Below are 11929 nucleotides of genomic sequence, written 5' to 3'. Positions count from 1 at the left end.
AAATAATGTCTCTTATAGCACAAGTTTTTTTATACAAAACAATCAATAATTTACTTCTTAAAATGATAGACTTCTTGTACACCATGAAAATAAGCATTAACTTGGTTTTCTGACATTGTAGGAAAATAACATTATTTTCCTAGAAGATGTTATTTATGTATAAAAGCAGATACATGAGTCCAGTAGGAAATACAGAATTTTTCCTGGTATATGTTAACTGACTGCCAGGAGTTGATATAAAAAAATACCCTTCTCAAAGAAAGTATCTTAAAAAAACACCAACACACATCCATTCAAGAATTGGACTGGTTGCTTTTTTGTACAAATAACCCACGTGGTCACCCCACAGTGATGATTGTATAAGCAAACAGAAGGGCCACGAGCTATACAAAATGATTTCTTTTTCTCTTTTTAGGGTCAATCAATACTTTCTCCAGTTATTCTTTAAATTGTATGAGTAATTCACAGTGAAAAGCAATGCAATTTTTTGTTAAAAGGCAAACTGTAAAGAAAACTCCATCTTTGGTCTTTTTATTATTTGTTTTACCTGTTTTTATCTATAAAGATTTTGTACCTTGAATGTGGCTGATAAAGCCAAAGTATTACCTACATTAACTAGGAAATAATGAAACTGTTTATAAATGTTCTTCTCTGAAGCTTTTTTAACACATGCATTTTAACAGCAAAGAATTGTGGCACGTTTTATCACCTGGGAAGCTAAAAAATATTCCAAAGCTGTATACATTGTCATATTTTCAAGAAAAGTACATTTTTGGTGAATGTACTCGGTAACACTTCTGCCACCTCCTGTACTGTTGGATGTATTTCTCAAATTAGGTAATCACAGTTGATAACCTGAATACCCATCGCCTAATGACATCTGGCCTTCTCTACCTGCAGTATTTTACATAGTACTGTGAGCAGAAGAACTGGACACGCTTTCCAGTATCACATTTTTCAGATATGCTCTTCATTGTAAAAATGAGGTTTGTAAAAAAGGGGATTGTAATGAGTAAACCATGGACTGTGCAAACTGCTTTTGAGATAAAGATCAGTGACCACAACTGAGGAGCATACTGTGCTACAGATACTAATCTTCAAGGCCCACAGTGGGTTAATAGCTAAAACATCTAATAGTGGTGAATACTCATTTTTAGAAAAGATGAAAAGGCCAAACTAAAACAAAAGATGTTTTGATGTTTCTTACCCCTTGTTTACCGCCATTCCTTTACCTAGTATTTTTAGAAATAGCAGATGGATTGGAAAATGGATTTTGCCTTAATAACGGAATATAAGATAACAGGACTGTTCTGCTATTAAGAAACAATGATACCTTTCCCGAAAATGATAAAAAATTTTGAAAAGCTTAATTTTGATGAATAGATGGAAATATTAGGAAGAAGTATGGAAAAAAGTGAAGTCCCTTCTTAAACCTCAAAGTAGTATAAAACAGAGTGGAAATTCTTAATTGCACATTCTGGTTTTCTTCTGCCTTTGAATACTTTATTCTTTCATCTTATGTAATTTTTTAAGCCAATAGCAACTGTTTGCAGGCCTTTAATGAATGTGCTTTTTCTTAAAATTTAATTGGTCATAGCTTTGAAATAAAAAGGTACATGTACATTTATGGATTTGCAATCTGTTCCTGATTCCTTGGGTAGAAGAGCTAAGGCTTTGCTGTCAAAAAATGGATTCCGAAGGAGACTGGTTACCAAGAACCATATTTAATAATTTTTTTTTGTGATGTCTATTCAAGGTTCATTGGTAGGCGATCAAAAGTGAAAAAATCTTGCATAAGATTTTATATGAAAAGCTAAAAGGGTTAAACACTGTTTTCTTCATATTGTATCTCCAATGAATACCCTTCGTGTAGAGCATCTACAAGTTTGCTTGGCAGTAAATTATAAAAATAGAAAGCTAGCCGGAAATATTAAGGCCTCAGTAAGATAACAGCAGAGTACTTATCACTTCAGCAAGGATTATCTTTCATCATGATGGGAAAATTGCACTTTGTAAACATTGCTCACAAAGGCCATTCTTTTCTGCTAAAATTCTCCAATAGGAAATGCTGCTTAAGAAAAGGACAAAGTTTTTCACTGCCTAACATACAATCACTATCAGGTTTCTGTCATATTAATTATTGAACATTTTCATTCATTACTACCAACAACTGGCACACAGAGGAGTGGCCCACACTTAATGGGCCTTACAGTTTTCCAGAGAACTGCAGAAAAGAAGAGCATTCTGGCAGACACAGGTGCACTGAGTCTGCAATTCATGATACTTCAATGATGAACACCGCCTGAGTTTCACTGACTGAATAAAACGTTGTCCTCCTCATGTGCCAAAGCTGGGTCTTCCATGCTTTCCAGTAAGGTGTGACAGGTTTCGTATTCATGGTGTGGTAATGATGGTCCTTTGGCAACAGTGGACATCAACTGACTCCAGGTGATGTTAGTATTTTTGAAAGCGTGCAGCAGAAAAATGCCAATGATGATACTGCAGAATCCACTCAGGGTTCCAGTGATATCACCCAGGTCCATGCTACTCCACTCCTTGAACAGGATGATAGAGCATGTCACAACCGTTGTGGTGAAACACACGTAATAAATAGGTGTCACTAGAGATGTATTGAACACATCCAATGCTTTGTTGAGATAGTTGATCTGAGTACTGACTGAGAGCGCTAAGATGCCCACCAAAACAAAAACCAGTGGATGTCGATAAACTGGCTTCTGCTCCAGCATTTCTTTAATGGCAATGCCCAGGCCTTTCACAGATGAGACAGAGAAGGCACCAATGAGTGAGCAAATTAAAATATAGATCAGTATATTTGTCTGACCTCTCCTTGGAGCCACGATAAAAATCAGCATGAGGGCAACAACTGTTAGGAGAACAGCAAACGTAACAAACACTGTAAGAAAGAGGAAAGGGAAGAAGAGTAATGCACATGAGATAAACCACTGGACTACGTCCAAGTACATGCTGTAAGTTATTCAGTGTCCTGAACACTTCGCTATGAACGGTAGCACACGTTCATGACATTTGCATACAGACCTGGATCTTGCAGCTTTCTTTCCATCTCATCTAGTGAGGTGACTTCCTCCTCCTTGGGGGCATGAATAACCATGACCGTTGACCCCAAAATGCTCAGCACACAGCCCAGCTTTCCGTGAATATTCAGCTTCTCATTTAAAAAATAGGATGACAATATAGCACTGTTCAGCAAAATACAAATAAGAGGTTCAGCTCCACCAGCTACACGAGACATTCAAAATCTGTCTGTGTAACATGACAGTAATTCAAAACCTCTTTTGAATTTGGATATATGGGAAACCAGCCTGAAACAATACAATTTCAAAGGAGTTTTGCAAGAAGGTTGATCAGGACCAAGAAGGTCAGGTCAGGTTAGGTTTTAGGGGGGTTAACAACCATGATCTTTCTCCTTCAGGTTGTTCAGGGTCTGAACTGCTCAAGGAACTTCTCGTTACTGATGCCCTGGGTCAGGGGCATGCACTCTCACACACCTGTAGATTGACCAGACTGACCAGCTGTTATTCTCTTCTAGAAATGGTTTAAAGCACTTCATTTGCTATTAGAACCAACACACACACAACTTCTGGAAACTTCCTCATCCCCCGCTGGGCTCTCCCACCCAGGCACGGTTTCTGCCTGGTTTGCCAGGACTCTCCCAAAACCACAGAGAAGGCACATCTCTGCGTTCGAACAGGACTGATCTCAGGCTCTCCAAGGGGTTCCAGATTTAGCCTAAAAATCCTAACACTGCCCAAATGAGATGAACTCACAGGGCACATGATTAGCGAACTAGAGCACAGCTTAGGCACAGACACAGGCTTAATGGTGCGTGGACATGCTCACAAATAGTTTTTCAACCCACTGATCAAATTACAGCTATTTGTTTGCACAAGGGTAACGAGCTTACTGACATGAAGCTCTCATGATCTCTGTTTTATGAAAATCGGAGGGATTGCTTATCCATATCAAAGGAGAGGGTGTTCAAACTCAGGCTGTTTTGCAAAACAGCAGCAGGGCATCCAGTCAGTCTGCATTTACCTACAGGCTGATCCTAGCACAGCTGTCCGTGACCGAATTACACTGGTTTTGCTATAATAGAACAGCAGCATTTTTAGCAGTTAGATTACTGCAAGCATCTTTTTAAAAAAAATACACGGCCCAGGATGGTTTTAAACATAGTGTTTCATATAGTTAAAAATCAAAGAGTTTTACGTTTAAAATACAGCAATTCCATTTTGTAAAAAAATTACTTCCCAGAAAGCTTGTTGTAAGCATAATCCAAGTCTTTTCTGCTTCTGTGATAGCCATATTAATGTCTGTGCTTAAGTACTTGGAAATCATTTGTTTCTTCACACACAGGAAATAATGAGCGAGTAAAGGGCATTCATATTTCAGAAGAACCACAAATTTTAACTGTGCGTATTAAAAAAGCTAAAATTTTCTTTGCCTTCTTTCCAGAAGGACTTGGAAAAGACTAAGCAAACCCCAAATGCTTATTATGTGTGCCTTAACATGAAACTATGCTCCTACAAAACAGGAATGTTTTTTAAAACATTTTAGTGGGAGAACACTCTCTTGTGAAGTTTTGTCACAACTGAAGAACAGGATCAGACTTTTTAAAAAAGCTTCAGTTCTCTAGGAAGAGATAAATTATAGCCTTCTACTGCTGTGCATCAGCAGTGTATCTGGTATATGCTAATACATACTTTATAATATAGGTGGAAGGCTGTTGGGAAAGCATATAGTGGTCTCATTTCCTCTACCCAGAAAACTCAGTTCTAAATAAGCAAGGAATCTTTCCACCAAGGAACAAAAAGCATTTCTTGTCCATATATTGCTTTTCAGTTTACTTATTAAAATTATCTGCTTTCAGCCAAAGACAGATTTTTCCCTCAGGCAGTGAATGCTTCATTTGTCAAGGTTTGCTTCCGTTTTGTACTAACCTTATGAGAACACTTAGGGCACCCAAGGGGGTAACTAAGGTTGCAGGTGCAAAGGCATAGGCAGCAAAGTTTGCAGCTTCCCCCAATCCCACTGCAGAATAAAGAACATTTGGAACAGGTTGAATAGGGGGTGGTGGAATAAAAGGCATACTATTAGAAATATTTTGTATGGCAGCAAATCTAAACAAAAATCTTTTTTCTACAGTATATATGCAAATTTTCCTTCAAAATTACCTGCATAACCTCCTTTAGACATAATAAAGGCTGAAGAAAGTTAAATACTTTCCCCCTAAGTACTCCTAGAAGCTGGATAGATTCAATGCCATTGCTTTTGACTTGATATTAAAGAAAAGGTTGTTACTCTGCAAAGAGCTCTAAACAGCACAGTATTTGACAGATGGGATATCAGAATGGCATCTGTCATAAAGGTGATTGCAAAGACATTTCTTTAAGTGAAGGGAGTGAAAAATCAAGGAATAAATCTATTTAAAACAATCTGCTTTATGTGGCATTTTACATATAGGTTGAAAGGAAAGAGGTAACTTACTTGACAGCAATCCAGCCCACCAAAGCCATTCCTTCAAATAAGAATATCCACCTTGTCCTGAAAGTGGAAAAAACAATCTCCTCTTAGAAGAGAGATCACCTTACTACAATAAACAAAAGTACAGCTTCCCATTTGCATCTAGTCCTACAAAGTACTGAAAGAGCATGTTACCTGGACATGACATGAAGTATATTTTGTTTGATTTTGAGAGACATTTTTATTGATTGCTCTGCTGTGAGTGACTTGAACTTCTGAAAAATTATATTTGACTAAATATACATGGAGGGAAAGTTCCAAGCAAAAGCAAAATCTCCATAAAGCTTGCTGGTGAGCTTAAGAAATACTGCAAAGTGCCTTCCCAGGTCATATCCCATATATTCAAACACAGTCAGCTGCAGTTTGAATCTGCTTGAAATTAGAAAGAAAAATGCCACTGCATAGAAAAACGCCACTGCATATATTAATTTTTTGACATAAAATATAAGCATTTTGAATATTCAGTAACACATTTTTTTCAAATACCCAAATTCTCTGGAACCATATATTGCAATAAACACAACAAACAAAAGAAAAACTGCTAATGCTGTATATTTAAATCCATGCAAAGGGAATTGTGAGATTAGTCAACGCGTCTTTTTCTAGCTATTCTTCTGTTGACTTTGATGAAAGAATAGTTGTACTGACTGTAGAAACTTTTGTATGAAGTATCCTTTCTACAGCTCATTGCACTTCCTTTACAAAAAAAACACAAAACAAATCCTAAACCTAGTTGCCATCTTAAGACTTTCCGAGGGGGGAAAAGGATGGAAAAAAGAGAGATAAAGCTATTTTGAAGGGTAAGATGGAGCATTTTATTTGGTAACTAACTGTTGTCAGGGAGGAAATATCACCAGCTCACTAGACTTAAAACTCACCACTGCACCCATAGCCCTAGGAATTCTGAAATCCCAGTCCCTGTAATCACACGCAAAGAAATAATACTGTATCTCCATCCCTAGCCAAGACAGGACTTCTGATCCCTGTTGAAGCACAACAGTTTTCAACTATGATGGCTTTAAAGATGTGATCTGTGACTCGAACCTTGATTTTGCAAAGTTATAAGAGGCATTTGTGTCCCCAGCAGGAGCAAGGCAGGCACCACTGCTTACCAGCTCGGCAGACTCCTTTGTCTGCTAGTTTCAAAAGTCCTTTCTTCTTCAATATGAAACTAGAACCAATAAAGATACTGGAACCTATTGCCAAAACCAAGCCAATGTAGAGGCGATACTTGCTTCCAGATGGCATGGAAATGCTCTGGTTCGTTTCATTGAGAGTCCCATCCATAGAGGAGAGGAGAGAAGAGCGTGATTCAGACACGTTGATGATCTGGCACCACACTTGGCAGGAGTCATGGCAAGCAAAAGACAGCACAGCACCTGGGAGGAGAAAAAGGAGGATGAGTGATTCATGAGCCAGGCACAGCTCTGGAGGCGCCCCGTCCTCACTCTGCTCACTCCTTTCCACGTCTTCCCAGAGCACTTGTCATTTCTGACCATGCAAATAACTCACAAACCCTACCTAATATACACACTGCTGCCCCAGGTCATTACCCACTCCTGTAATTCACTGATGCGTCCATTATTTTATATATATATACATTTTGCACTACATTGGCTCAGTCAAGCAATTGGGGCAATACCAAGGAATGCATCAAATATTATCTTCAATGTAAAATTCAACTTAAAAACTTGGAAGCTAACCTGAAACCTCAAGATGAAAGGGTTCTTTTGTGTTGTGCAGACCACATCCCCAAAATACAAACATATAGCCAAACCCATGATTTCAGCCTTTCCTGCTAGAGCAAGCCTGCTGTGATTCCAGGCTTGTGCTTCTACATTTGTACCTGAGATTTGGAAACAACAAATAAAAAAAAAAAGAGACGGAAACTCTATAAAGGGAGCAAACTCTTGCTACATGAGGGCACTAATATGTTTTATTAGCATGTACAGTGACTACTGAGTGAGCCAGATCTTCTTTGACCATTCATAAAATTTTGGGGTGGAGGCCTCATTACACCTCACAGCAGTTTCCAGCTCACCTCAAAGCCCCCTAGCTGGAGGAAGACCGCAGCCTGCAAGGGCCAGTCCCCCTGGCCATGCCTGCCACGCAGCTGCAGAGCGTGTGATCCTCAGCTGGGACTGAAGCTTCACACTCTCAGCCAGCCCACCCTTAGCAACATCATTACTATGGCAGCCTGTGGGGGCAACTTCACTGTCATCAGCCTAGACATGCTTTTTTAAAGGAAGGTATTGCATTTCTGAGAACAAACGGAGTCGCTGTTTTGCGCAGGGAAGGAGGGGACAGGCAGCAATGATGCAACAGGGCTTACAGTGGTCTAGGCTGACGTTTCACAGTTTCTCATGGTAGCCTGCATCATGCAAACAGCATGGATCAGACAGTCTAGGCTGGAATAGCTTTTAAGGACAACCTTTTTGGAAATAAGAGGTCTTATTGTGAAGACATGTTGAAATACAAAACAGCTGACGCAGAAGTACAAAAGCTCGGTCCACTGTGATTCATACAAAGCATTAGATGCCACAAACAATTTTGCTTTGCATGTTTCCCCTTTAATTAAAAAATTAAAGTAACACATAAAAGAGTCATCCTGCTGAGTGGTACCATCAGTGATACACTCACTTTTTTTTCAACTGAAAAAAAACACTTGGAGACTTGGTAGAAAAGCATGTGCTTCTGTGTCTGTGCATACTTCAGCTCTGCAAATACTAATGTTCGGTCAAAAGTACTTCACTGCACAATTAACTACAAGCAGACTTGGATAATTCACCTAATACTGTTTAGGAAGGAATATTGAAAATATCAAAAGTATAAAACCAGTATGAAATTTGACAGCATATCTTCATTTGCACCTGACAATATCAATACTAACACTGGTAGACACCACCCTTTACAAGTAAGGAACTAGAATGCATACCTGCTCCCAGCTTTCCTGTGGAATACCGTACAACAAACATACTACAGGAAGTTACTATTTGTTTTTCAGGCTGTGCAGTCACATTTCCTTGTTTGCCAAGAGAGTTTCTTCAAGAGGAGTTGTTTTGTATTGCTAATCAAGACTTCGTAAAAATGGCCCCACAAGATAAGTATGCCCATACCCTGTAGCTGAAGATTAAAATCTTAAAGAACTTATATCTACATGAAATTACTTTTGTGTAGTACGTAGGATAGATAGTATTGTGCCATCTTATAATTATGAGAAGCTGCAATTTCATAATGTAAAAGAAATTGAATTGCATCTCATTCTGAAAGTATTTTAAAATCCTAATATATTAGCACAGTCTTAGAAGTAGAAGAATTTTGCATAAAGTTTTGACATAATTATTAAAGATTAAAATACAAACAAAAATTACAGAGAAGTCATTTAAGCATAAATGTTTCTCTTAGCTAACACATACCAGGACAAGGCAAAAAAAGCAGCGAGCTTGCTTGCCAGTGGATGTAATCCCTTAGCCGTCTCTACCTTTTAATGATGCTAAACCAGACTGGTCGTGGTTGTACCACCACCACTCAGCTACTACAGGCTTTATGTGAAAATCAGCAATACTTTTTGCCTTTACCTAAAAGAAAGCATGAAGATAAAAACTCCTGATAAATACGGTCTTTTAGCTACCTGCAATGGTAAAGGCAGCTTTCTATCAGTATGTTGGGTTCCTTCAGTGAAAAAAGTAACATTCTTCGCTCCTTTTTTTGTGAATGGTGTCCTTCCATTTAGCTGGAGATGAATGGCAAGCTTATTCCCTTTCATAGGACACTACTTTTTCTACTGATTCTTAAGTTTTCCATTCTCCAGCAGACTTGATGACATCAAATTATGAAAATTTAATCATACCATCTGTAGTAAGTCTCTCAGTGACTGCCACAGGATGCTTCTCTCCTTTCTGAAGTACCACCTTTGCTCACACTTACAAAGACATGTTGGATCTTTTGCCTGTTCCATCTGCCAGCTGAGAAGAGTCATCCTGAATGGTTGTGATCTCTGTTTATTGTGCTGAGAAGCTTTCCCTCGTTTTAAAAGGCATGTCATTTGTTCCACTCGCCTGCAAAGTGGTACATCATTCCACTGTTCAAAGAACCACCCGAGAGCTGGGAAGAGGAGGTGATCCAGGAATTACTGTTACTTTATTGCCCACTGTGAAGGGTGTGAAGATCACCTGGAAGGACTGAGGAAGCTCTGAGGCTGCCTGGCTCGCCCAGCACCCAGTTTCCACAGCTAAGCTAGTTTCTCCTCCCATTTCCAAACACCAACACGAACCCGTCAGCAGAACCCCTCCTCGCAGAAATAAACTCTCCCAGTTTCTGACTCAAGGCCGATGGCAACAGGGAACCCGTCTGCGTTCAGGCAGCCACTGTTGCAACTTCTGAAGTTTCTACAGTTCAGCTACATCTGAAAACGTTCCCTCCAACACCTAAATGTTCTCCAAGTTGGGCAGATCCGCCAGCCTGGTACTACACGCTCCTTGTAGCAAGTTTAACTTGCTGTCATTCTGCAGTCCTGCGGGAGCCTAGGGCTAATGTCCCCTTTGGTCCCTTAGTGACAGCCAGCTTGGCTTTTACTCTGCCACTGAAGATACTGGTCCCAAGTCATCGGGAAAACTATTTGCTTTGATTAGCCTGGTAATGTGGCCATTTTCACGGCACTCCTGAGCCAGCTCACACCTGGCAGGAACCCGGGGAACACCAAGCCGGCTTTCACCGAGGTCCGAACGTAGACGTGCCGAGAAGCAGCAAGGGTTTGTCCCCGGCGCACCGCCATCCACAGAAATGCACAACGGGCGCTGAAAAGAGGGCTCAGACACGAGCCGGCCACGGGAGAGGCGGCGCAGGAGCCTCCCCGGCGATGGAGCCGCGCTCCTCGGCACACCGCGGCGTGACCCCGCGGCGTGACAGCGCTGCGCTCCTCGGCACACCGCGGCGTGACAGCGCTGCGCTCCTCGCAACATCGCTGCGTGACACGGCGGCGTGACAGCGCTGCGCAGCGCGGCGGACGCAAGCAGGAGTCGCGACAGCCGCTCCCGTGCGGCGGGCGCAGGGGCAGCAAGGGGGCTGGAGCGCGCCCCGCCCCCCCTCCGCGCATGTACCGCGCCCTCACCTGCGCCCGGCCGCGCACGCCCCGCGCAGCGCCGCGTCCCAAGCGCCGCGCACCCCCCGCGCTCTGCCCGCCCCCCCCCCTCCCCCCGCGCCCGCACAGACCGACCGGTGCGGCAGGACGGGCTGGCGGGCAGCGCCTGCGGGTGCCCCATGGCTCCGCGGGCTCCGCAGCGGCCCGGCGGCGGCGGGGGCGGCTCCTCCCGGGCGGGCGCGGCCCGGCGCACCCAGCGCGCCCGCTGTGCCGCCCGCGGCCCCCGGCCTGGTACCGGGAGGCGGGCGGAGGTGGCGCCCCCGCCGCGGCTGCGGGCGCGGAGCGGACAGGCCGGGCTCCAGCAGTGACCCCCAGCGGGTTCCAGTTTCTGTTACTCGGTGTAAAGTCCCGGTCCTCACCCGGGAACTCCCACGAGCCCACCTGAGCACCGAAGGGCAAGGTCCCGGGGACCCGGCCGTACTTGTGCCTGCTGGAAGCCTCTATGGACTGCATTTCCCCCCTTCGCACCGGGGAGGAGAGCCGAGCCGTTCCGATGGCGAGCGGCCACGCCAGCGGGCGATGGGCGGCCTGCACCAGCTGAGCGTCCCAGCTCCGCAGAACTAGGGCAGCGTCTGGCGGTGACTCCCTGTGGTTGAACAGGCTCCAGGGTGTTGTAAGAAACACTTCCCTTTATTACCCCATCCATAGTTCCAAGGTAGAAGGCTAAGCGCTTGTTTTTAACGTGGTTAAGTGAAACACACCTGTAAAATGTATGGCTCAATAAACCATCACATGCTAAGCTAGGGCTGCCCAGCAAACTTTCTGGGGCAGGCTGAAGACCTTTAGCATGCACCAGAACTTCCCAGACTGGAGCCAAACCGAGCTGAAATTTAACACAGCTCCACAGAGCACTGCAGGGACGTGCTGACTGAGGCGAGCAGAGCTGTAACCGTGCTTTGCAGCATGGCACCTACATTACTCGTCTTTGGTTTTGAAAAGTTTTAGCTGTTGTGCAGACTGGAGAAATACGGTGACTGTGTCAGCAAGGTAACTGGGTTTTCCCTGCCTTAGGCATCCTGGACTCTGCAGTCCTGGGGTTAAACTGAGAGTTTCAATGTCTTAGTCTCATTTTTTATTTCTGTATTTGTTTTTTAATGTAAGCTATGTTAGGAGAAAAGGAGCATTGCATTTGTTTTTGTGCATTTAATTACAATTATTACAATTTCATTACAATAATTACAATGTCTATGTTACAAGAACTTAAATGGAAGGTGGCCTGAACTGAGT

The 11929-nt window shown here is 42.7% G+C and overlaps 1 protein-coding gene across 2 annotated transcripts; it reads right to left on the bottom strand.

The window, feature by feature from the left end:
• Nucleotides 1-16: 16 nt before the first annotated feature.
• NIPAL1 (NIPA like domain containing 1) lies at nucleotides 17-11304 on the bottom strand. Of its 2 annotated transcripts, none has more exons than XM_040595132.1 (6): nucleotides 10778-10893; nucleotides 6675-6941; nucleotides 5527-5583; nucleotides 4980-5070; nucleotides 3058-3218; nucleotides 17-2914 (listed from the first exon to the last, which is right to left on the bottom strand). In XM_040595132.1, the coding sequence occupies exons 1-6, from the start codon at nucleotides 10821-10823 to the stop codon at nucleotides 2310-2312; spliced, it is 1227 nt and encodes a 408-aa protein (XP_040451066.1). In that variant the 5' UTR covers nucleotides 10824-10893; the 3' UTR covers nucleotides 17-2309. The 2 variants fall into 2 exon arrangements, with proteins under 2 accessions (XP_040451066.1, XP_040451075.1); XM_040595141.1 differs by lacking the exon at nucleotides 10778-10893 and adding an exon at nucleotides 11124-11304 and having other exon boundaries at nucleotides 20-2914.
• Between the last annotated feature and the right edge of the window lie 625 nt (nucleotides 11305-11929).

The sequence above is a fragment of the Falco naumanni genome, chromosome 1 (assembly GCF_017639655.2).
Source record: "Falco naumanni isolate bFalNau1 chromosome 1, bFalNau1.pat, whole genome shotgun sequence".
Taxonomy (NCBI): Eukaryota; Metazoa; Chordata; class Aves; order Falconiformes; family Falconidae; genus Falco; species Falco naumanni.
Note: the sequence above shows the minus strand (reverse complement) of the source record. Positions and strands in the feature narration are given on the sequence as shown.

What these genes read in the sequence shown, in the direction of transcription:
- NIPAL1 (XM_040595132.1), bottom strand. Translation starts at nt 10,823, where the DNA reads ATGGGGCACCCGCAGGCGCTGCCCGCCAGCCCGTCCTGCCGCACCG. An exon ending in CAAAGGAGTCTGCCGAGCTG is followed by an intron (nt 5,584 to 6,674) that starts GTAAGCAGTGGT and finishes TTCCACTTTCAG; the next exon opens with GACAAGGTGGATATTCTTAT. An exon ending in AAGAAAGCTGCAAGATCCAG is followed by an intron (nt 2,915 to 3,057) that starts GTCTGTATGCAA and finishes TCTTTCTTACAG; the next exon opens with TGTTTGTTACGTTTGCTGTT.